Below are 25,605 nucleotides of genomic sequence, written 5' to 3'. Positions count from 1 at the left end.
GTTTCTAATGAAAAGTGTCATGGTTAAGGTCAGTGCATATGGAAAAGGAGTTAGGGAATTAGACGATAGAAAGACAATATTTAAATAGCAGTACATTTCTGTCAATTTGGATAAAATAAATGATTTTCTTTTAAAGAAAGTCTATTTACACATTTTTTTATTGTTAAACTTGGCCATTCCAGTATATAAAACATATTCAACTTTTTGGTTAAATTTGAAGTGTCAAATGACTTTAAAAGCATGTGTGATAGAAATATACAATGTCTGAACACTATCTTTGATAATATTTATTATATGCATGATTGTTGAATAATTATATAGAAAATCAGTAGAAAATATTCCATATCAAACATGTGCTTCTGCAGTATATAACAATAGAAACACTATTTGTCTATAAAAACTCTCTGATCATAAGTCAAAATCTTGCTGATAGTATCTGTCAAAACTTAACATGTCTAGGGAATATTTGTCTAAAAGATAGTAACATGATCATTATGTTGCCGTAAGAAACATTTTTCTCACTGATTTGTCAAAATTTCCTGTGATGATGTTATCAAATAGGATGTCAGAACAGATTTTTAGATAAAATTATGTGCTAACTTTTTCAAATTACAGGTATATACTACTGCTGGTGTAGAATTGGCACGGATATCAGTTTGTGATCATGACAGCACAGCTGTATATGAAAGTTTTGTCAAACCTGACAATGAAATTGTTGATTTGAACACAAGGTATTAACTGTTAAATTGAGGTTCCTGAAGTGTTTATCTTCCTCTATTAAATAAATTCAAGCTTTTTAGCTCACCTTGCCCAGTACTAGCAAACACTGAGAGTCTGACATGGTTGTCCTTAAACTTAAAAAAAAGTCTGGACCAAATTTTGCCACATGCATCATTAAGGCTGTCATCTTTAAAAAATGAGTCATTTATGTCTACTGTTTTGCTTATTTGAGTGCTTTTACCAAAACAAGTACTTTCAAAACTGTACATTTTGGGATAAAATAAAGAATTTTCTTTTAGAAGGAAGTCTATGAAAATGTTTTATAGTAAAACTTAGCCATTCAACTACATAAAACATATTGAACTGTTTTAAAAATTTGAAGTATCATATGACTTTAACAATATATTTATGATACTCTTCATGAATAATGGTTGATTGCCACATCCACCCTTAAACACTGCCACCATTGATTCAAAATAAACCTGACACATTTTTTTTTCAAACTATACGAAAAAAATTCTGAAGAATCAAATGAAGGACCAAAATCACCAAATGCTACCAAACTGTGGTTAAATGATTTATTTTATTTAATTTATGGTTAATGACTTAAACCACCTCTGAACATCTCTCTCTGCATGACAAAAAAAAATCAAATAAACTAAGATTCAGTAAAATCCTGTGAATTAGCAATTTTTACTCAACTTGCATGATATGTTTACGATCAATATCAATATTTAAGCCATCTGAAAAAACAGGACACTCCAATCAAAGCCAAAAATGATCCTTTATTCTGATCAATTTTGAAGTGTAATGAAAATCTAAAATACTGGGCAAAGTAACTGTTTCTAAACTTGAAAAAGATGGGTTGGAGGGTGGTCATCATTTTTGTCTTGTGATTGGTTGCAGAATGTGAGACAGGGAAGATTATCGGTGGGGGCAACACAAACTATTTGTATAAAGCTTTATATTGCAGAAGGCATTGGATACTTCATATCTTGAGCCTTATGTTATGAAGTTTCAGTCTGGCCTATGTCTTTTGTTCTTGATCTTATTTTCATAGCAGTGACTTATTAAACTATAAAGTTTTTTTCTCATTTTTTATTCACTTATTAGTAGTGATAGGATAGCAATATTTAGTATATAAAATCATTGCAAGGTTTACATGTCAATCAGGCAAAATTCACTTGAAATTGACCTCATTTCACTAAAACAAGTTAGACATTTTAGGGTGTGCACTCTTGTTTATAGTGGGCTAGATCCTATAAGAGATGCAGGCTATTTAGAATCAAATTTTCAAATATTTTATGCAGTTACATTGCAACAGGGTAATATGACTTGTCTTGATACATATATTTGATACATGTTTTACATTAAAAAGAGATAGGAATTAGTTTGTGTTTGAATTTTAATGCAAATAACAGAGGTTTGCAATTATTTTGAGTTCACTGTAAAAATGTATATTAAAGACCTACAGTGGTTGAATTAGAAAAGAAATGGTCATGGTTAAAAATCTGAATTTTAGAATATTAATCCTTAGTTTAATAGTATGAAGTTTGATATTTGTTAGCATTCTTTTCCTATTTATTATCAGATTTAGTGGCATTACAGAAGATGATTTGGAAGAAGTAACAACATCTTTACGTGATGTGCAGGCTGTTCTTTTAAGTTTAGTAACAGACAAAACAATTCTGATGGGACATAGCCTGGAAAGTGATCTTACAGCTGTTAAGGTAATAGATTTCACTAGACATGCTAGATAAATCTTTTAAGTGTCTGTAGTGTTCACTTCTAAGCAATGTTTATTTCCTTCCTTTCTATACTTTTTTATAGTACACTTGAGTTGATAGCCTTACTAGTCCCAAAAGAAAGCTTACTAGAAACATTTGAAACTGTTGATTTCCGATGTTATGACAGATTTTGATAAAAAAAAACTTAAATTCTGTTAAAGAAAAGAAGAATTTAACATTCTTATTAAATAAAGTGATCACAAAGGAGAAGGTACATGTATGATAAGGCCACTTTTTTGGCCTCTGAATTTGAAATTCAAAAGGTATACTATTATCTATCAAAGCATCCTTCAGATGTTCCTTAGAAATCTATCAGATAGCAGTATTTGTATCTTTGAACTGTGTCTTACTTATTTGCTTTAGGGCTTCAAACATTTTGCCTTTCATGAAAAACTTCAAAAACTATTGAAATAGCCTAATTTTGAGAACTTTTTCAATGATATATTAATATGTCAATGCCTTTCCCAAGAGGATATTTCACCCACATTGTAAGATCTCTTATTCTAAGATTTTAATGTTGGTAAAATATCTTTCTGGGTAAGACCAGTGACTCATATTTGATTTGGTCAAAAGCTAGGTGTAGGGTATACTGTTTACATTTGTCCATGTGTCTATCCATCTCACAAACTAAAATTAGAGTTTCCTGAAATTTGGTTACAAGCTCCATAGAACATGCGATAATGTGTGATGCATTTTCGATATCAATGCTCATCCACTTCCTGTTTAACAAATACTTTTATATTGTTACGCATAATGACCATGTATGATATTTGCATCACATTTTTCTTGGGAACTGCATATTAAACCTTCCTAAAATTGTTATCAGGCTTTATGTGAACATGTTATATGGTGTGATGCATTTCCACATTCATCACTCATCAACTTCCTGTTTACTGAATACTCAAATATTATTACACATAAGTATAATAAGATTGAAATTTTCTCAGGAATTATGAATTAGAGTATCCTGAAATTTGGTGTCAACATTCATGTTAGCATGCATGTTATACCATTTGATGTGTTTATCACATCCATTGCTCACCATTACTTATTTACAAATACTTATAAGGGGTGTCATTAGCAAGCAACAGCTGACAGTCCAACTTGTTATAAAAGAGCAGACAAAGGAGGTGCAATGTCATTGTGGGCAAATTGTGTTATTGTGACAAAATTTAGACACAGCTAAATGACAATCTATATTAGATATATAGAATTGTTATAATGTGTACATATTGATCTGACCTTGACCTTATTTTCATTGATCATTGTCTAGTGTTTGTTATTTCTATAATAAGCAATTGATCTAAAAGACTTTCAACATAAAATTCATTCATGATCTGTAAAGCTGGTGCGGCATTTCAGTGTGTGCACTCTTGTTCTTTATCCATAGGCTTTTTGAATTCCATAATCAATGAAGTGGTCAGGCTAATTCCTATGCTCTATAATACTTTTAGCTCTTTCAGTCTTTTCCTCCAAATAAGCTAGTCTTTGCCTCCAAATAAGCTCAATGTTCTCATTTTTGTGTATTTTTTTTCTCTCCAAATATACAAAATGTTTATGCCTCACTGCTATATATATCTTGGGTGACAAGAGTTATATAAAAAGTACAGTTTAATTTCTGTTGGTTTATTATATTTGTCTGTTGAAATGTTTCTGTCTTTCATTAAAACTTCCAAAAATGAAGTTCATTCAGGCTTGATTCAGTGGTAAACAAGATATCTGGATGTAAATTGTTATACCTCTATTCCATTGAAGTGGAGTTATACTGGTTTACCTCTATCTTGACCATTCTTCTGTGTATTTGTCCATGACACAATTCTCTAGCATTATTCTCAGCAAGTACAAATCAGATTTTCTTGATATTTGGTACCAAATTTTTATTGGTAAGCTATACCCTGTAACACCTTTCATATCCATCACTTCCTCTTGATAGATACATGTATATTGATGCAGAAGTAAAAAGAAATTGTTGGATTTTATCTCAGCAACTATAAATTGTAGCTTATAGATATTAAATACTAAGTCATTGTTCATCTTTGGATGATGATGATGATGGATGGCTATTTAACTTCCAGTGGTAAATTAGATGCATATTCAGGTTGGGAAATGATAATGTGATTTGAATATTAACTAAGCTTTGTACTAGATTGACATGCTTAGTGGATTTTTTAACATGATTGTTCACAAGGTTTAATACAGTTCTCAGGAAGACCTACCTGGACACATTATTCTGAGCCAATCAGTCTTTGCTCATACTCCTAAATGCCACTTGCTTAGCGGAGATACAGCAAATACCAATTTTTAAGTCTTTGGTTTGCCCCAGCCAGGGTTAGAACTATGACCTATCGCACTGCCTAGCCTATTTTTTGTCTCACCTTGACAGAGTCAAAAAGCGAGACATAGGTATGCTGTTTTCCAGCGGCGGCGGCATCAACAATGTATTAGGTTGTGATTAGGTCTAGTTTAAGGTGAGCCACTGGTTATGGGTCAATGATATTTGGTATGCAGTTGTATTAGCACTGGCACATCTCATTTCCATGGAGATTTTTTGGCCCTGCCCCCTCAGTCATGGTCTATTGACTTTGAAACTTTTGCTTAGTTAACATGTATTAGTTTGTGATTAGGTCAGTTTATGGGGAACCACTAGTGGTAAGTCAATGATATTTGGTATGCAGTTGTATAAGCATTGGCATATCTCATTTCCATGGAGATTATTTGGCTCCACCCCCTCAGTCATGGTCTATTGACTTTAAAACTTTTGCTTAGTTTACATTTATTAGTTTGTGATTAGGTCAGTTCAAGGGGAACCACTAGTGGTAAGTCAGTGATATTTGGTATGCAGTTGTATAAGCATTGGCATATCTCATTTCCATGGAGAATATTTGTTCCCGTTCCCGCAATCATGGTCTATTGACTTTGAAACTTTTGCTTAGTTTACATGTATTAGTTTGTGATTAGATCAGTTTAAGATGAACCGCTAATGTTACGTCAATGATATTTGGTATGCAAATTTATTAGCATTTGCAAGTGACGTCTCCATGGAGATTATATAGCCCCATCCCCTCATCATGGTTCATTGACTTTGAAACTTTTACATAGTTTACAAGTCAATGTTTGTGTTTAGGTTTGTTGAAAGGGAACGACTTATGATAAGTCTATGGTATTTGGTATGCAGTTGTATTAGCATTGGCACATCTCATTTCCATTGAGATTGTTTTGCCATGTACCTTCAGTCATGGTTCATTGACTTTGAATATTTGCATAACTTACATGTTAAAGTATTGCTATTTTAATTTCAACATTTGCATTATCAAAAGTACAAAAAGGCGAGACATATCTCTGTGATAACAGTTTATTTCATATAACAAAGTTTAACGATTCATTAAAAAGTGTGTCATGTATTGCTATCCTTTAATTTGTCTGTTTTGTTTACTGTCAAAGTTAAAATAGTTATTTTTAAGTATGAATTTCATACTATTTCTGCTTAATTCTTTCAAAATTCTTTAAGGTATTAGTTTGGGATATGCTTTTATCCAAATGTTATTGCTCTTAATCCTTGTTCATGTAGTACATTTTAGTATAAGCTTTTTAACATCAAATAGATTTTTTTAGTGTTTTTTGGACTTTTGAAAATTTCCCCCTGACAACCAATCAGATAATAGTTTTAAGTTGACAAAAGGCCTAAAAGTATATTAAATGATGCTTTGTAGTTAGTAAATACATTTAGGTGTCAGACCATCAATTCAAAATCCCTATCTATTCAACCAAATTTTGCAATTTTCACAGCTTTCTAAATATTTTACCTTAAGTTTAACTTCATAGAAACCAGGTATATCCTGAATTGTATATGTATCACTTTTCTACATGTCAATTTTTAACCAATGTTTAAAGTCTTGTAGCAAAATACTACAGTTTGGAAGTCAAGTACTACTTAAAATAACCCCTGGTTTTCTGGAAATCTTAAATAAGTATACTATGGATTGCATTAATCCTCAATTTTTAATGCAAACTAAATTTGGGTCAACATAAATTTCTCTTTCACCAGAACTTTCGTTTTTAAACGGATTTTCGAAGGAAATATCGGTTATTAAAATGGTGATGTACGGCGGGCGGCTGGGCGGCTCTACGGGCGGCTGCCAAACAGTGTAAGCACAATAACATGAAAACGCTTTAACAATTTTTTTTCAAATTTAAATATTTGTTTCCTGGGACTTAATGAAGGTCTAGTTCAATTTTCAAGATATTAGTATATCTCCTTTGTGAGTTATCGCCATTTTTAATATCCAAAAGTGGAATTTTTAAATATTTTACTCTTGTTATCTTTTTTATGACAGATTTATTTGAAAATTATCTATTTCCAAAGTGGTAATGATTATAAGCTATATTATTAGACATTTTGAAGGTAATTACATTATTAATTATTAATTAGATCTGGGTTATATCTTAGCATATAATTTATTGGAGTGACAGATTTATTTGAAAATTTTCTGTTTCCTGATAAGATCTGTAGGACTGTATATATAAAGTTTGAAATTTACTAGTAGTACTGTATAAATGAAACTTGAAATTTACTGTTCATTAGTAGACATTTTGTAGATAATTAAGTATCCCTAAACCATATGTATTCTTACCCCCATCCCTTTTCAATTTGAGAATGCAATTTATCTTGTAAACAGTTGAGATCCCCACCCCTAAACCATATATATTCTTGTATGGGACAATAAAACAAATCAAATGAAATATTTGGGGAGTCCCCAGGTTCACCCCCACCCCCCTACTTTTTGAAAACTTGTAAACGGTCAAGATCCCTACCCTGAAACCATATATATTCTTGTGTGTGACAACAAAACAAATCAAATGAAATAAAAGGTGAGTCCCCTGGGGTCACCACCACCCCCTCCTGTTTGAGAACTTGTAAACGGTCGAGATCCCCACCCCTAAACCATATATATTCTTGTACGGGACAATAACACAAATCAAATGAAATATAGGGGAAGTCCATGGGGGTCACCCCCACCCCCCTTCCTTTTGAAAACTTGTAAACGGTCAAGATCTCCACCCCGAAACTATATATATTGCTGTATTGGACAATAAAACAAATCTAATGAAATAAAAGGTGAGTCCCCTGGGGTCACCCCCACCCCCTCCTTTTTAAGAACTTGTAAACCGTCAGGATCCCCACCCCTAAACTATATATATTCTTGAATGGGACAATAAAACAAATCAAATAATATATAGGGGAAGTCCATGGTGGTCACCCCCACCCCTCTTCTTTTTGATAACTTGTAAACAGTCGAGATCCCCACCCCTAAACCATATATATTCTTGAATGGGACAATAAAACAAATTTAATGAAATTGAGGGGGAGTCACTTGGGGTCACCCCCACCCCCCTTTTTTTTTTAAACTTGTAAACAGTCAAAATCAACACCCCCAAACCATATATATTCTTGTATGGGACAATAAAACAAATCAAATGAAATACAAGGCAAGTCCCCTGGGGTCACCACCACCCTCTCCTGTTTAAGAACTTGTAAACGGTCGAAATCCACACCCCTAAACCATATATATTCTTGTATGGGACAATAACACAAATCAAATGAAATATAGGGGAAGTCCATGGGGGTCACCCCAACCCCCTTTCTTTTTGAAAACTTGTAAACAGTCAAGATCCACACCCTGAAACTATATATATTCTTGTATGGGACAATAAAACAAATCAAATAAAAAATAAAAGGCGAGTCCCCTGGGGTCACCCCCACCCCCTCCTGTTTGAGAACTTGTAAACGGTCGAGATCCCCACCCCTAAACCATATATATTCTTGTATGCAATAAAACAAATCAAATGAAATATAGGGGAAGTCCATGGGGGTCACCCCCACCCCCCCTTCTTTTTGATAACTTGTAAACAGTCGAGATCCCCACCCCTAAACCATATATATTCTTGAATGGGACAATAAAACAAATTAAATGAAATTAAGAGGAAATCCCCTGGGGTAACCCCCACCCCCCTTCTTTTTGAAAACTTGTAAACAGTCAAGATCCCCATGCGGAAACCATATATATTCTTGTATGGGACCATAAAACAAATCAAATGAAATATAAGGCGAGTCCCCTGGGGTCACCCCCACCCCCTCGTTTAAGAACTTGTAAACGGTCAAGATCCCTACCCGTAAACCATATATCTTCTTGTACAGGACAAAAAAACAAATCATATGAAATAAAGGGAGAGTCCCCTGGGGATCACCCCCCTTTTGAGAACTTGTAAACGGTCGAGATCTCCACCCCTAAACCATATAAATTCCTGTCGTAATTTCAAGAAGATTTGTATGACATACAGGGTCAATCCATAGGCGTCACTAATGCATATCATAAACCAATTTGTACTGGACATTGCCCAATGTCAAGCGACAATGGGAATGACGAATTATTGGAGCTTTGTAACAGCATTCTGTTACAATTATTTCTTGTTACTGATAAGTTTTATAGATTTTGAAATGACATTGTATTAATGATAAATAAAATTTTGGATTTTTTTCTTCTTTTCTTTGGTAAATTGTTTGTAGAATTTTGTGGCAAGTTTGTTTGTTATTCTGTAAAAACTAATTTTCTGAATGCTATATATATTTTTTTTTTTGATGAAGTAAACTCCTTCAACTAAGCTTATATTGTCTATTAATAAACATATATTTAGATTTCTGATTTTGGGCCCAGTTTTCAAGTTGGTCCAAATTGGGGTCCAAAATTAAACTGTGTTTGATTTCAACATAAATTGAATATATATAGGGTTCTTTGAAATGCTTAATCTAAACCTGTATTTCTTTTCATTATTAATAAGATAATACCACATTGAGGTCCAAAGGGTCCTAAATTACACTTTTGATTAATTTCATCAAAAATTGAATTCTTTGGTTCTTTGATATGATGATTCTAGCAATGTTTGAATGTTAAATCATATCTAATTTTAGAGAACTTAGTCATCACTGGTTGTTGTTATTATATTATTGATTATAATTTGAAAAATTGCATCAGATCTTATTTTAGAGAACTATTTATCCAGTTTGAGTTATTTCCCTTTGCACAGAAAATATTATGGATAGAATTAACCTGTGTTTCATTTCAACATAAATTAAATATATATAGGGTTTTCAAATGCTGAATCTGAACCTGTATTTAAATATTAGATTTTTGGGCCCAGTTTTCAAGTTTGTCCAAATCAGGGTCCAAAATTAAACTTTTGTTTGATTCAACAAAAAAATTATTTATGGGGTTCTTTGAAATGCTGAATCTAACCATGTATTGAGATATTTTGGATTGTGGGCTCCTTTGTCAAATTGGTCCACATTGAGGTCCAAAGGGTCTTAAATTAAACTTTTGTCTGATTTCATCAAAAATTGAATTCTTGGGGTTCTTTGATATGCTGATTCTAATATGTACTTAGATTTTTGATATTGGATATAGGTATTTAAATGTCCAATTTCAAGTATTTCAGTTCTTAAACCACATTCATTTTGTGTCACAAACCTATGCTGTGTCAAATATTCAATCACAATCCAAATTCAGAGCTATTTTAAGCTTAAATGTAGTGTCCATACTTGCTCAACTGTTCAGGGTTCGACCTCTGCAGGAAAATCCGGTTTGCTGTCACTCTGACAGCCTCTTGTTCCAAATTTGTTTGTAAGTTTTAAGTAAACAATGACAACAAAAGCACTATTATTTTTCAGGGAAGGGCTCCTTTACCTATGTTCTAAATTGAGTGGGTGAATTGGTGGTCTGACACCTTTATCTGTTCAAATACAACTGTCATGTAAGGATCATGATATTGCCATGTGGATAAATTTATCGGTTTTCAAGAGGTAAATTGACAGTGTGTCATCCCTACAATGGCTTCCATTTTCACGATCGAAAAATTAGGTGGCGTAATGGGGAGATAATTTTGACGAAGTAGAATCCTGTCTGCGTAATGGGGAGATAATTTTGACGAAGTAGAATCCTGTCTGAAATGGAAATACAGAACTTTTTATAACTCATTTTAATTATTAAATTTCAGATTACACATGGCACAGTTGTGGACACTTCATTAGTTTTCCCTCACAGACTTGGAAAACCATACAAGAGAGCTCTAAGAACACTCATGGCAGAATACTTACAAAAAATTATTCAGGATGATGGTAATTAACTTTTTTTGCATGACATTTTAGAAGCTCCTCTTGCCATGAAATTTTGTTTCTATTTGAGAACAAATGTAGCAACTGTGGTTGCACTCAAAGTTCCTTTAATGTTTATCAAAGTACATAATAGATATAAGAAGATGTGGTATGAGTGCCAATGAGACAACTCTCCATCGAGTCACAATTTGTAAAAGTAAACCAAGGAGGTTATATAAAAAGGAGAGAGCACATAAGACAATAATTACACTTAAAATGTTACCGCCTTTTCTGTAAGTGGGTGTTAATTAGTTGAGATTGATGCAGTGGCAGAGGGAGTCTTTGTCCTAATTACACATCCAAGTAAGAACGGAAACACCCAAAGTGTTATAAATCGACCCAGATCTGAGGTTTTACAAAATAAGCCTTGGAACCTGGCTCAATTCTCAAAACTTATATATATAGAGACATACTTGCGTGAAGTGCAGGTTTGGCAAGGTATCCAGGCTATTAAAACATACACACCGAATGTTTTCTGTTGTCCTATTTCCACATGTCCTGATGTTTACAGCTTTCCGCCTGAGTAAGACTGAAATTTTCCCAGGATAAAAAAAAAAATCGCACCAGTCACAACATGTCACCGTAACAAAGATACCTCACATATTTCTCTACTTCCGAGGATATAACGTGCCATTTGTCATTTCTATGAACCAACTTGTTAAGTGAAAATCTAAGGGCCTCTCCTCATATCTACAGCCTAACGCCATGAGAAACAAACTTTTCATTGGTTTTTGATAAATTTTTCTTTGTTTCAATTACAAATATTCGCTCTGGTCGCCACTGGTTGCGTAACAAAGGTATCTCGCATGTTCCTCTATTTTCTATGATATAGGTAGAGAGGTAAAGCGAAAATCTTTGTTTTAAGCAAGGTGGGGTTGAATAGAAATTGCATTCTTAAATTTCTGTAAATTCTCATAACTTTGTCATTTCTGAGTCGTTTTTCGCCGTAGTTAGACGATATACTATCGAATTTCATGTCAAATGTTATTGCACATTAAAAACACATTTAAACTGATTTGCTACGATAATTACACCTGTATTTTAATTACCCAGTCACCGATTAGAATCAGGTGACATTAGCGATTTTCCCAATCACACGAACTGTTCGCGGTAACAGCCTGGTACATTAGAGGGCCATATCAAGTGGGTGATAAACATGTATTTTTCTTTATATTTTTATCATTTTCCTCTGATCGAATTGCTGTCCTGGGGATGCTAATTTTGTATCAAGCAGAGTGTTCACTCTCCTTCTCATATAACCTCCTTGCTAAGACTTTGTATTAACTTTGTACACACTGCATTTCATTCTTGCTGCTGTTGTATTATTAATATTTATCAAATGTTATTAGGGACTCAAGCATTAGAGAAAAAATTTCTCCTTCATGCCAAGTATACTTTATACTAAGTATATTTCCTTTATTTTGATATAACTTTTAAACTATGATAGATATATAAGCAAACTTGGTATCAAATAAAATCTGTGATGATAATTTTCACATACAATTTCAGTGAAATTTGCATATTTATGCAAATTTATGAGTCGTCAGAAAATGTATGTGCACATTATAAATTCCTGTCAGAAGTTTTCACACATTTTACTTCTTTGAACCTGTTCTCCCTTAAATACAAATAAATGTATGCTGATTTTCAAATTTTTTGAAAACCATTTCAGCAAACTGCAGTATTCATAGAAAAGCTGAGACCCACTACTAGGGGGTGTTTAATGACCTTGACTACCATTGAGGGTCTCGCACGGTCAGTTGACTGAGATCTGAGTTGAAATCAAATGAAAAATATTTCCATTCAGATGTTATTGATCTGACAGGACACAAAAATGGTCAAACAATATGTTTATTCCATTAAAAAAATCTTCCTAGTAACATGTACAGGAACTCACTTACATAGATGCTCAAGAAAATAATAAGAGGCTTTGTCCTTCCTTCAAAATGTGGGAAAGTAAACCATGCAGATTTCTTATTGTTCTGAATAAAAAAAATTAAGCAAAGCTAATTTTTCAGAGACACAAAGTCATGTCAGAAAAGCTGATGACTGTTTACTATAAATCAGATATACTGGTTACAAAAGAATTTTTATTAGAGAAAAATACCAAGACCCCTTTGAATTGAATGGGAGATGGCATGAAATCACAATTATTACCCTTTAATTGTCATTGTTTACAAATATAGTCCCCAGAGTGGACAGTTGATTACTTGCAATTTTTTTCGTACAATGTCAGTTTATTCATCAATTTTTGTCTTGAATCAATGGACTTAATTTTTTAGGATAAATAGGGCCCAAATACTTTGTATTGATGTTTTATCCCTTTGATGAAACATTATGTGTTTAAAATAGCTTACTGATTAATTTTTTTCTTCCTTGTTCATTTGTTGGCTTTATTCATATTTTGTATAATAGCTTATTTTATCTTTTAAACTTAACTTTATAGATCTGTTGAGCTTTTGTCATCACTTTGCATCAATCCATTCGTCCATTCTTGCATTGTTAGACAATTTACTTTTCATCATCTCATCTGAAATTGCAAGGCCTATTTGACCCAAAATAGTCAGAAACAATACATGTATAACATTCTAAGGTCTTTTATAAAAATACCTCATTTCTTTCCAATCAGATGAAAAGAGTCGATTTTAATTCTTTTAGCCAATTTTTAAATGTTCTTTTATGAATTTCGAGCTATGGCAAACATGGTTGAACTGGAGGCACATAGTTCCTATTGAAACCATGAGGAAGATCACATTTTATATTTTTCTTTAAAACTACTTGGCCAAATTTAACCAAACTTGGCAGGAATGATGTATGGAGGTCCTCTACAATTGATCCTAATTTGGTTTTGATCATCATCATCTGATTAACAGCATAGCTTCCAAAATCAATCCTTGACTCTGATCCAACAATTTCAAAAATCACCTCTAAAAAGGCGAAATGTTTTGAAACTTGAAAGGATTGATGAAATCAAATCCATCCAACCTAAATTTGTCACAATTTATCTTCTTTTGAGCAATTGATGAGTTAATTTGCCTGTAGATCAATTCAGGCTCCTAGGAGCCATTAGTTAAGAAAAGATCATGTTTTCAAAATTTTCTACTGTTTTCAGTTGGTGGACATGACAGTATGGAAGATGCTGCATCCTGTCTTGAATTGATGCATATGAAATTAAAAGAAGATGCCAGGAAAGAAAGATGAAAGTTTAATCGATTTGACAAGATCATTCATGAAGCAATCATCCAAATAGTGTTTAGCAGTGTAAATGAGGCTAAATTCAAACAAGTTTTGTTAATTTTGTGTACGGTAATAGCTGACAAACAAGGAATAACTGAGATTATCTTTTGCACATAAATATTTTGAGTAATTATATTGGTTCTTAATTTCATTCATTTTTGTCTCGCCTGTGACGAAAGTCGCGTTGAGCGAGACATAGGAATTGCTTTTCCAGCAAAGAAGATGATGATGACATTGGCGTCAACAATTGTTAAGTTTTCTGCTTAAGTTTTTCTGATAGGAACTACTTGCATGATAGATCAATGATATTTTGTATGAAGTTGTATTGCTATCAGTACATTTCAGTTTGATTACTATTTTGAGGCCCTGCCTCCTAGCTCATGGTCCAGTTGCTTTCAATTAATAAACAATTTTCAATGTTAAGTTTTCTGCTTTATTTAGTTTAATAGGAACTACTTACAATAGACAATTATATTTTCTATAAAATTACATTACTGTCCGTACATCTTAGATTGTTGACTATTTTGAGGCCCTGCCCACTAGTTCATGGTCTAGTGACTTTGAAAAAAATTAACAATGTTGTTGTCCATCCAATTGTCTTTTTCTCTGAATTTTATGCCGATAGGCGAGACATATCTCTGTGTGGACAGTTTATTATTCATTATTAACTGGATTTTCGAAGGAACTATCGGTTATTGATTTGGGGATGTACCGCGGGCGGGCAGGTAGCTGCCAAACAGTGTCCGTTCATTAACATGAAAACACTTTAATGAAATTTTTTCAAATTTAGATATGTTGTTTTCTGTGACTAGATGAAGGTCAAGTTCAATTTTCACGATTTTAGCTTTTCTCGTTTTTGAGTTATAGCCCTTTCCAGTAGCCAAAAGTGGTACTTATTATGTGATTGAGTTATTTCCCTTTGAACAGAAATGGTTAATTATATATATTAAGTTTGATTACACTTACAGAAAAGTTTTATAGATTTTTAAAAGACATTGTATTAATGATAAATGACATTTTGGATTTTTTTTTTCTGTTCTTTGGTAAGTTGTTTGAAGAATTTTGTGGTAGGTTTGTTTGTTATTCTGTATAAACTAATTTTCTGAATGCTATATATATATTTGTTTGATGAAGTAAACTCCTTTAAAAACTAAACTTATATTCTATTAATAAACATATATTTAGATTTCTGATTTTGGGCCCAGTTTTCAAGTTGGTCCAAATCGGGGTCAAGAATTAAACTGTGTTTGATTTCTACATTAATTGAATATATATAGGGTTCTTTGAAATGCTGAATCTAAAACTGTATTTCTTTTCATTATTAATTAGATAAAACCACATTGAGGTCCAAAGGGTCCTAAATTAAAATTTTGTTTAATTTCATAAAAAATTTAATTCTTGGTGTTATTTGATTCTAACTATTTTTTAGTGGTTAAATCATATCTAATTTTATTGATTACAATTTGAAAATAGATATAACATCATATCTAATTTTAGAGAACTATTTTTTAGTGGTTAAATCATATCTAATTTTAGAGAACTATTTGTATATCATTTATTCAGTTTGAGTTATTTCCCTTTGAACAGAAAATTAATAAGTATATGGATAAAATTAAACTGTGTTTCATTTCAACATAAATTATATATATAAAGGGTTCTTTCAAATGCTGAATCTAAACCTGTATTTAAATATTGGATTTTTGGGCCCAGTTTTCAAGTTGGTCCAAATCAGGGTCCAAAATTAAACTTTGTTTGATTTTAACAAAAATCAAATTTATGGGGTTCTTTGAAATGCTGAATCTAACCATGTATTCAGAGAATTCGGATTTTGGGCTCCTTTATAAAATTGGTCCACATTGAGGTCCAAAGGGTCCTAAATTAAAATTTTGTTTGATTTCATCAAAAATTGAATTCTTGGGGTTCTTTGATATGCTGATTCTAACAATGTACTTAGATTTTGGATATTGAACCATAATAGGTAAATGTCCAATTTCAAATTTTTCAGTTCTTTGACCACATTCATTTTGTGTCACACACCTATGCTGTGTCAAATATTCAATCACAATCCAAATTCAGAGCTGTTTTAAGCTTAAATGTAGTGTCCATACTTGCTCAACTGTTCTGCATGAAATCCGGTTTGCTGTCACTCTGACAGCCTCTTGTATTGTATTTGTGTTAGATTCTTATATGATGTCAACAATTTTCGCAGTCATACAATTGAAAAGTGCTTGTATTAGTCTAGCCTGCAATGAAACCAGACTTAGGCCTGCTGTTTCCAGAATGGCATTGTCAGCATAAAAAATTGTTAAATTTTATGATTAGTTCATTTTAAGAAGTACCACTGATGGTAAATTAATAATGTCTTGTTTAGTTGTATTGCATATCTCATTTTAATGGGGATTATTTGGCCCCACACCCTCAGTCATTGTCCATATACTTTGAATTTTAGTAAGTAAACATACTGAAGTTTTTATCTAGTCCATTTAAGGCGAACCCCCTTATGGTATTTGGTGTGCAGTTCTCATGATTGTAAAATGCTTTGGTGCTTTTCATTTTATTGAGATTTTTTTGGCCCTGCCCCCTCAGTAGTGGTCCATTGCCCTTGAAACTTCAGAATATGATTAAAAGGAGATGTTAGGTATACTTCAATAAGAAAAAAAAAAATTACAAAAGACATACAGTTTCAGCAATAGCATAGTTTACATGTAAGCGTTTGTGGTAGGTTTGTTTATGAAGTATCGCTAATGGTCAGTCAATAATATTTGGTATGCAGTTCTTTTGGCATTTCCACATCATATTTCCATGGAGTTTTTTTACCCAACCCACTCAGTCATGGTCTGTTGAAGGTTTGCTTAGTTTACATGTTTAAGTGTCTCAAGTTTACATCATTCTACCAAAATTACAGGCAGGTGAGAATAATCTCTGTGTCAACAGTTATTTATTTTTGTTGTCATAGTCTCTGTAAAAAGGACAGTTGCAGTATAATATCTTATTATGTAATTTAAAAATTATCTCAAAATAATAGAAAAATGATCAATGTTTGTCTTTTGGTCGTTTTTATATGCCTGTTGATGACAGGCAGTGTTATGGTATACTAATGCCCTTCTGTCCATCTGTCCTTCAGCTTCAACAAATTCTCATATAACTTAAATATAACATTAGAATTGATGAAAGAACGCTCCCTTATGATTTTTGTTGAGCTTGCAACTTCTGTTGCAGAAAGCAAGACATAGGGATAGTGATCAGCAGTGGCAAAGGTGCTGCGACAGCTGCATTAACTAACTACCGTAGTAAAAAGCTAAATATTTCAGAAGGTAGAACACCTGGATGCTTCATACTTTGTGTATAGATGCCTTATGTTATGAAGTTTCCTTCTGTCATATGTCCATTGTCCTTGACCTCATTTTCATGGTGCAGTGACTGCTTGAAAAAAAAAAAGATTTTTGTTCGCCTTGACGGAGTAAAAAAGCGAGACAAAGGTATGCTGTTTTCTGCGGCGGCAGCATCAACAATGTTTTAGTTTGTGATTAGGTCAGTTTTGTGGGGAACCTTTAGTGGTAGGTCAATGCTATTTAGGATGCAGCTGTATTAGCATTGGCACATTTCATTTCCATGGAGATTATTTTGCCCCCCCCCCCTTTTCCCCCCCTCAGTCATGGTCTATTGACTTTGAAACTTTTGCATAGTTTACATGCATTAGTTTGTGATTAGGTCAGTTTAAGGAGAATCACTAGTGGTAGGTCAATGATAATTGGTACCAGTTATGTAAGCATTGGCACATCTCATTTCTATGGTAATTATTTGGCCCCGCCCCCTCAGTCCTGGTCTATTGACTGAAACTTTTGCTTACTTTACATGTACAATGTATTAGTTTGTGATTAGGAAGGTTATTGTTATTGGGGAACCACTAGTGGTAGGTCAATGATATTTGGTAAACATATGTATTAACATTGCCACATCTCATTTCCATGGAGATTTTTAGGCACTCTACCTTCAGTCATGGTTTATTTTTAATTTCAACATTTGCGTTTTACTATCAAAATAACAAAAAGGCGAGACATCTCTATGTTAAAAGTTTATTTGTAATGTTAATCTCTCTCTTATTATGATTAATAAGATAACTATAGTTGGTATGTACATACCTTGCAAGGTCCTCATGCCTGTCAGAAAGTTTTCACTTGATCTCAACCTCATTTCTTGGATCAGTGAACAAGGTTAAGTTTTCGTGGTCAAGTCCATATCTCAGATACTTTAAGCAATAGGTCTACTATATTTGGTGTATGGAATGATTGTAAGGTGTACATGTCCAACTGGTAGGTGTCATCTGACCTTGCCCTCATTTTCATGGTTCAGTGGTTAAAGTTAAGTTTTTGTGTTTTGGTTTGTTTTTCTAATACTGTATGCAATAGGTCAACTATATTTGGTGTATGGAAATATTTTACATGTACATGTCAGTCTGGTAGGTTTTATTTGACCTTGACCTCATTTTTACGGTTCATTGTTCACTGTTAAGTTTTTGTGTTTTGGTCTGTTTTTCTAAAACTATAAGCAATAGGTCAACTATATTTGGTGTATGGAATGATTGTAAGGTGTATATGTTTGTCTGGCAGGTATCATCTGACCTTGACCTCATTTTCATAGTTCATTGGTTAATATTAAGTTTTCATGGTTTGGTCTGTTTCTGGATACTATAAGCAATAGGTCAACTATATTTCCAGTATGGAATGATTGTAAGGTGTACATGTATTTCTGGCTTGGTTTATCTGACTTTAACCTCATTTTCTTGGATCATGTTAAGTTTATGTGAAATGTTTAGTTAGGACTTTCAACATAAAATCAATGGTCAGTAAAGTTCGTATTTGTCTCGCCTTGACGGAGTCAAAAAGCGAGACATAGGTATGCTGTTTCCGGCGTTGGTGATGACGACAACAGCGTCTGCGGCAGCGTCAACAATGTATTAGTTTGTGATTAGGTCTAGTTTATGGTATCCACAAGTGGTAGGTGAATAATTTTTTGTATGCAGTTGTATAAGCATTGGCACATCTCATTTCCATGGAGATTATTTTGCCCTGCCCCCTCAGTCATGGTCTATTGACTTTGAAACTTTTGCTTAGTTTACATGTATTAGTTTGTGATTAGGTCAGTTTATGGGGAACCACTAGTGGTAGGTCAATGATATTTGGTATGCAGTTGTATGAGCATTGGCATTTCTCATTTCCATGGAGATTATTTGGCTCCGCCCCCTTAGTCATGGTCTATTGACTTTGAAAATTTTGCTTAGTTTACATGTATTAGTTTGTGATTAGGTCAGTTCAATGGGAACCATTAGTGGTAGGCCAATGTTAATTGGTATTCAGTTGTATAAGCATTAGCACATCTCATTTCCATGGAGAGTCAGGCATGGTCTATTGACTTTGAAACATTTGCTTAGTTTATATGTATTAGTTTGTGATTAGATCAGTTTAAGATGAAGTGCTAATGTTATGTCAGTGATATTTGGTATGCAAATTTATTGGCATTTGCAAGTCTTATTTCCATGGAGATTATATAGCCCCACCCCCTCATCATGGTTCATTGACTTTGAAACTTTAACATAGTTTACAAGTTAATGTTTGTGTTTAGGTTTGTTTAAAGGGAATGACTAATGATTAGTCAATGGTATTTGGTATGCAGTTGTATTAACATTGGCACATCTCATTTCCATGGAGATTGTTCAGCCATGTACCTTCAGTCATGGTTCATCGACTTTGAATATTTGCATAACTTACATGTTAAAGTATTGCTATTTAAATTCAACATTTGCATTATCAAAATTACAAAAAGGCGAGACATATCTTTGTGATAACAGTTTATTATTTATGGCTTTTTCATTCCAGAGTTATGGAACTTTGGCCATTTGATTTTAGGCAGTTTTTCACAAATCGACCCCTTTCTCAAGTATTCCTGAATTGATTTACTCAAAACTTTACAGTCTTGTTGGGATTCGTGAAAGGAAACTAACTCTCTTGTGATTTTGTTTAATTTTCCAGTGTGTTTTTCAAGAGTTATGTGACTTTAATTGTCAGATTTTAGTAAATTTTTCAAATATTGTACCATAACTTGAGTTTGCTTTGATTGATTTAGTTGAAACTTTACATAATAGTTGGATTGGTGAACATAACAAACTGTTCTATATCTCAGGCATGTTTTTCTAAAGAACCATTTAATTTACTTAAAATAAAATGCCTTTGAAATATCCCATTTTCTTTATGCAACAATTCACAGTAAGAGGGCATATCATGGCTCTTGGCAAAGCTGTTTATTGTTTAATACGCTTGTTTACGGGAAGTATTATGGTAATTGTCTGTCCGTCAATATGTCATCATGTGGGACAATAACTCAAAAACACTTTAACCAATTTGCATGAAACTTTGGTAAATTGTTCATACCTATTGGCGTGAGCTCCCTTTCGATTTTTATGAATTTTACATTTTACATTTCCGAGTTATGGGATTTTATTCATTAAAAAAGGGGGATTTTCCAGTTTTCAGATAATAACTCAAAAGTGCTTTGGGCAGTTTTCATGAAACTTTGGTGACTGGTTTATATCTATCAAAATAAACTCCCTTTAGTTTTTTATAAATTTCTGATATGACATTGAGGAGTTATGGAACTTTATTATTTAAAAAAGCAACAGGTGTATCATGCGCTCATGGCGCAGCTCTTTATTTGCCATGTTGTTGTCAGTTTGTCTTTGTCTTATGAGTTTGAATATCTCTGTGGTATTTTAAGCCTTTGTTTTACAATATGAAATTTGTAGACCAACCTTTTTAAAAAATCTGAGGCACAAAGAAGCATCAAACAATATTTTGTCTTTTATCAATAAGGAACATTTATCGTTTATCTTATCTTAGTTTGTTAATTTGTATTCCTTATTTAAATTACTGTTATTAAGTAGTGTAAAGCTTTTTTTTTGGAAGGGGGGGGGGGGTTAATCCCATTTACTTCATGAATGAATATTATACTCAAAATTAAAATCTACACCAAAAATTAACATATGAAGAACATTTCTTGAAATCAGTTTAAGAGACAAATCCACAAAAAATTTAAGCCAACGAAAATAAAAAAATATTCCAGGATTTGAGATGGCTAGAACATTTTTAAAAATAAAAGAAAAACCAAAACATTGAACTTTATTTTCAACCCATTTTTTATACGCCCGTTTACAGGATGTATTATGGTATACCATTGACTGTCTGTCCGTCTGTCTGTCCGTCCGTCCGTCATCAACATGTCGTACATTAACTCATAAAAGCTTTAACCAATATGCATGAAACTTTGGTGAATTGTTTATATCTATTGACGTGAGCTCCCATTTGTTTTTCATAAATTTCAGATTTACCGTTTCTGAGTTTTGGGGTTTTATTCATTAAAAAAGGGGGGATTTTCCAGTTTTCCGATAATAACTCAAGAGTGCTTTCACCAACTTGCAAGAAATTTTGGTGAATTGTTTACATCTATTGACATGAGCTCCCTTTTGATTTTTATCAATTTTAGATTTTACGTTTCTGAGTTACAGGGTTTTATTCATAAAAAAAGGGTGATTTTCCAGTTTTCGGACAATAACTAAAAAATGCTTTCAGCAGTTCTCATGAATCTTTGGTGAATTGTTTATATCTGTTGATGTAAGCTCCCTTTAGAATTTTATTAAATTTAGATTTTACGTTTCTGAGTTACAGGGTTTTATTCATATAAAAGGGGTAATTTTCCTGTTTTCGGACAATAACTAAAAAATGCTTTCAGCAGTTCTCATGAAACTTTGGTGAATTGTTTATATTTGTTGATGTAAGCTCCCTTTAGAATTTTATAAATTTTAGATTTTACATTTCTGAGTTATGGGGTTTTATTCATTAAAAAAGGGGGGATTTTCCAGTTTTTGGACAATAACTCAAAAATGCTTTCAGCAGTTCTCATGAAACTTTGGTGAATTATTTATAGCTATTGATGTAATCTCCCTGTTGATTTTCATAAATTTCAAATATGACATTGAGAAGAAATTGAACTTTATTTGTTTATAGTCTGACAACAGATTTACTAAGTATTGCGCAACAGCACAGTGTATAGCACAACAGCAAGAAATCTTTAATTGAATATAAATTCAATTCATATAACCAATTTCAAGTTCTTTGACTACATTTATTCAGAAACCTATAATATGACAAATATTATGTCATATTTAATTACAATCCAAATAACAAATATTATGTCATATTTAATTACAATCCAAATTCAGACCTGTACCAAGCTTGAATATTGTGTCCATTTTTGCCCCAACTGTTCAGGGTTGGACCTCTGCGGGCGTATCCAGCTGTGCTCAGTGAAGCAGTTTATTTTTACATAAATTGTCATCCTTCTCTTCATTTTTTTTGCAAAGTTGCTCATCCTGCATTTTTTTTTTACTCAAAACTCCTGTCCTGCCTTTTTTTCAAATTTCATCCTAGTAGCCTCCCCTTCCCCCTATACACTATACAAATCCTTGTGAAAACTAACCCATTATGGAGGGTTAGCCATTTGCTAAGGTTCAACCATAGATGGGTTTATACATCATACGATACAGTTATAGTTAGATGTATTTTTAGACTAATTTTAATCAGTAGCTTGAAAACGGGTACATGGACCCCTCTTTATAAAATGGCTTTTGGCTTAATTATGTATGAAGATATCAGTTTTTAAGAAAAAAATCACAGATGAAATTTTTTTGAATTAGGTAAATAAACAGCAAAAAATGCCGTTTTTTCTAAAATCATGCAATTTTAATAAATTAGATTATTTCAAAACAAATGTTGCACTAATTTATAACCTTCTTAAATAAAAAAAAATCGCCTTGCCTGTTAGAAACACGTCATTATTTACTCACAGCATGTTCTTCTATTACACTATTTTTAGAACCCCCCCCCCCCCCCCCCCCCTCCTCAATGTGGTCGGGCCATTTAGTGTTTGGTTTGTACCGAAATAACGGGCTTTGGACTTTGAAAATTTTGTGAATATAACAGTTAAAGGGACTTTCATTCTCAAATTTCCTCTCTTAAAATGGCTTCAAACTTTCCATTTTGCGTGTGTAGCCAATCGTGTCGTTCCGCCACATCTACTTTTGTTTTAAGTTTATTTACTAAATATATCTACTTCAATGACAGAGAAGCATAAGACAAAGGAACAAATGTGCTAGATCGAAACTTAGATGTGGGGTAAATGTTGGTGAGACCATACATTATATTATATCTATGGTGAGACCAAAAAGGCATATCAGGATAAAGTTCCCAGGACGACAAAAAAAAAAGCCCGTACTGTGTTTTGCTTGATGGAATTTGGTAGCTGTTTAATTTGAATGTCTTGTTTGTCTTTGTTTGTCACAGCACAACATAAGAACACAAGTCATGGTAAAAATCCGTTTCAAAGGACTTGACTCATTAGATCCGCACAAAGCACAAATATAAATAACATCAAGGCTAAATACACAAAGTACCGCTCTTAGACTACTCGCAGTTACTGAAAGCTAGTTAAAAGCCAATTTCAACTTTAAAAAAATAATTATATTTCCCAGACTAAAATATCAATAAGTACGCATCCACCAGTTTAGATTAAAAACTTGACCTTCATAATTAGTGTCGAGAAGATGTACGGACCATCAGTGATTATAACTATATAACGATAACATCTAGTATTATTTTAATTTCATTAATAACAAAATCCATGTTAGTACCTGAAAAGTCAGTATTTAAAGTGTTGAATTGACAAACTTTGAGAATAAGTTTACTATGATTCAAAGGATCAATAACTTTACATGGCTTTTATCTATATTTACAAACTCTATAAACCGTAAACATTGGATGTGATATCTTGTTCTTAATAGGTTTTCTACAGGTACAGCCAAACATCCAAACCAAACCTTTGCTTAATAAGTAAGGGCCTTTATCTAAATTGTGGTAACTAAATCCCTGAATTAATTATCGACCAGTTATACATAGATTACGTTCATTGAAATATTAAACATCACTACCATATAGAATGTTATCAAGGAGAAAAGAAGGTATTTTATGGCCACTTTTTTGGGGCTCTTGAATTTGAAAATCAAAAAGTATTAAATTGTTCAAAATGACATGATTTAGATAATTATTCATAATGCAACAATATTTATATATTTTGTGCAAAACAGAAAAAAGAAGTCTCTTGCTTTACCCAAAAAGACATTTTGCTAAAATGTATTTTACAAAGACAAGATAAGATAGTTTTATTCAAATTACAGGGCCCATGAAGAGCAAAGTAAGTTATAACAATGGTTTTTGTTTCGCCTGCAACAAAAAACACAGTATGCAATACATAGGGATCACTATCTGCCGGCGGCGGTGCAAACTATTTGTATAAAGCTTTATATTTCAGAAGGTAGACGACCTAGATGCTTCATACCTTGTATGCAGATGCCTTATGTTACGAAGTTTCCATCTGTCATATGTCCATTGTCCTTGGCCTCTTTTTCATGGTTCAGTGACAATATTGTATTTTTGTCATGTGAATTTCTCACTTATGAGTAATAGGATATCTATATTTGGTATATGAGTTCTTCGCAACGTCTACATGTCTGTCAGACAGGGTTTAACTGACCTCGACCTCATTTCATGGATCAGTGATCCAGGTTAAAGTTGCATGATTAGGTCTTTCAAGTTCTCAGATACTATAAGCAGTAGGTAAACTTTATTTGGTGTATGGAATGATTGTAAGGTCTACATGTCTGTCTAGCAGGTATCATCTGACCTTAACCTCATTTTCATTATGTTTAGTTCTTGTGTTTTAGTCTGTTTATCAATTACCATAACCAATAGGTCAACTCTTTGGTGTATGTAATAATTTTGAGGTTACATGTCTGTCTAACAGGATTTATCTGACCTTGACCTCATTGCCATAGATCTTTAAAAATGTTAAGCTTGTGTGATATAAATAAGAAGATGTGGTATGAGCGCCAATGAGACAACTATCCATCCAAGTCGCAATGTGCAAAAAGTAAACAATTATAGGTCAAAGTACGGCCTTCAACACGGAGCCTTGGCTCACACCAAACAGCAACTATAAAGGGCCCCAAAAAGACTAGTGTAAAACAATTCAAACAGGAAACTTGTATTAAAACCTTAATCTTTAACTTTCAATATAAAATCAATGGTCAGTAAAACAGGCGAGACATTTCAGCGAGTGCACTCTTGTTTATAATTAAGAGTAATTTTGACAACCATATATAAATATGAATATAATCAACTTAATTTGAAGATGTTAAGCCATAGCCATAGCCAGACCAGAGCCAGAAGTATATGTGTAAAAAATAGTAATAAAACAGATTATATAAAATATTAACAGGCAAATATTCTGAATGGGATAAAGAACATTTTATATGTGAATGTCCCCTTTATAATCTTTTCTGATAAAAATTTGGAGTTCAATTGGCTTTTTATTCAAGAAAACCTAGAATTACTGAAAATTATTGGAATTTATATTTATAAATGTTTCAGTGAACTCAGGAAACTATCAATATAGTTTAGTCATGTTTATGTGTAACCCGACATGCATTTGTTATATAACCTTGTCTATCTTTAAATTCTTTTAATTTCAAATATTTTTCTATTCCAAAAA

At 32.8% G+C, this 25,605-nt stretch overlaps 2 protein-coding genes across 5 annotated transcripts in view; one reads left to right on the top strand and one right to left on the bottom strand.

The window, feature by feature from the left end:
* The window catches only part of LOC127701662 (RNA exonuclease 1 homolog), a 67,532-nt gene extending 53,449 nt beyond the window's left edge, over positions 1–14,083 (top strand). For both annotated transcript variants that reach the window (XM_052205665.1, XM_052205658.1), the window contains 4 exons: positions 616–731; positions 2,312–2,450; positions 10,557–10,677; positions 13,826–14,083. In XM_052205665.1, coding sequence (XP_052061625.1) covers positions 616–731; positions 2,312–2,450; positions 10,557–10,677; positions 13,826–13,914 — 465 coding nt within the window. In that variant the 3' untranslated portion in view covers positions 13,915–14,083. The remainder of the gene's footprint in view (positions 1–615; positions 732–2,311; positions 2,451–10,556; positions 10,678–13,825) is intronic.
* LOC127701625 (terminal uridylyltransferase 4-like) overlaps positions 1–25,605 on the bottom strand; it is a 697,935-nt gene that overhangs the window by 221,562 nt on the left and 450,768 nt on the right. The window lies entirely within an intron of this gene.

Source organism: Mytilus californianus, unplaced genomic scaffold (assembly GCF_021869535.1).
Source record: "Mytilus californianus isolate M0D057914Y unplaced genomic scaffold, xbMytCali1.0.p SCAF_1, whole genome shotgun sequence".
In the NCBI taxonomy this organism is placed as follows: domain Eukaryota; kingdom Metazoa; phylum Mollusca; class Bivalvia; order Mytilida; family Mytilidae; genus Mytilus; species Mytilus californianus.
This window is presented reverse-complemented; position numbering and strand designations above follow the sequence as displayed.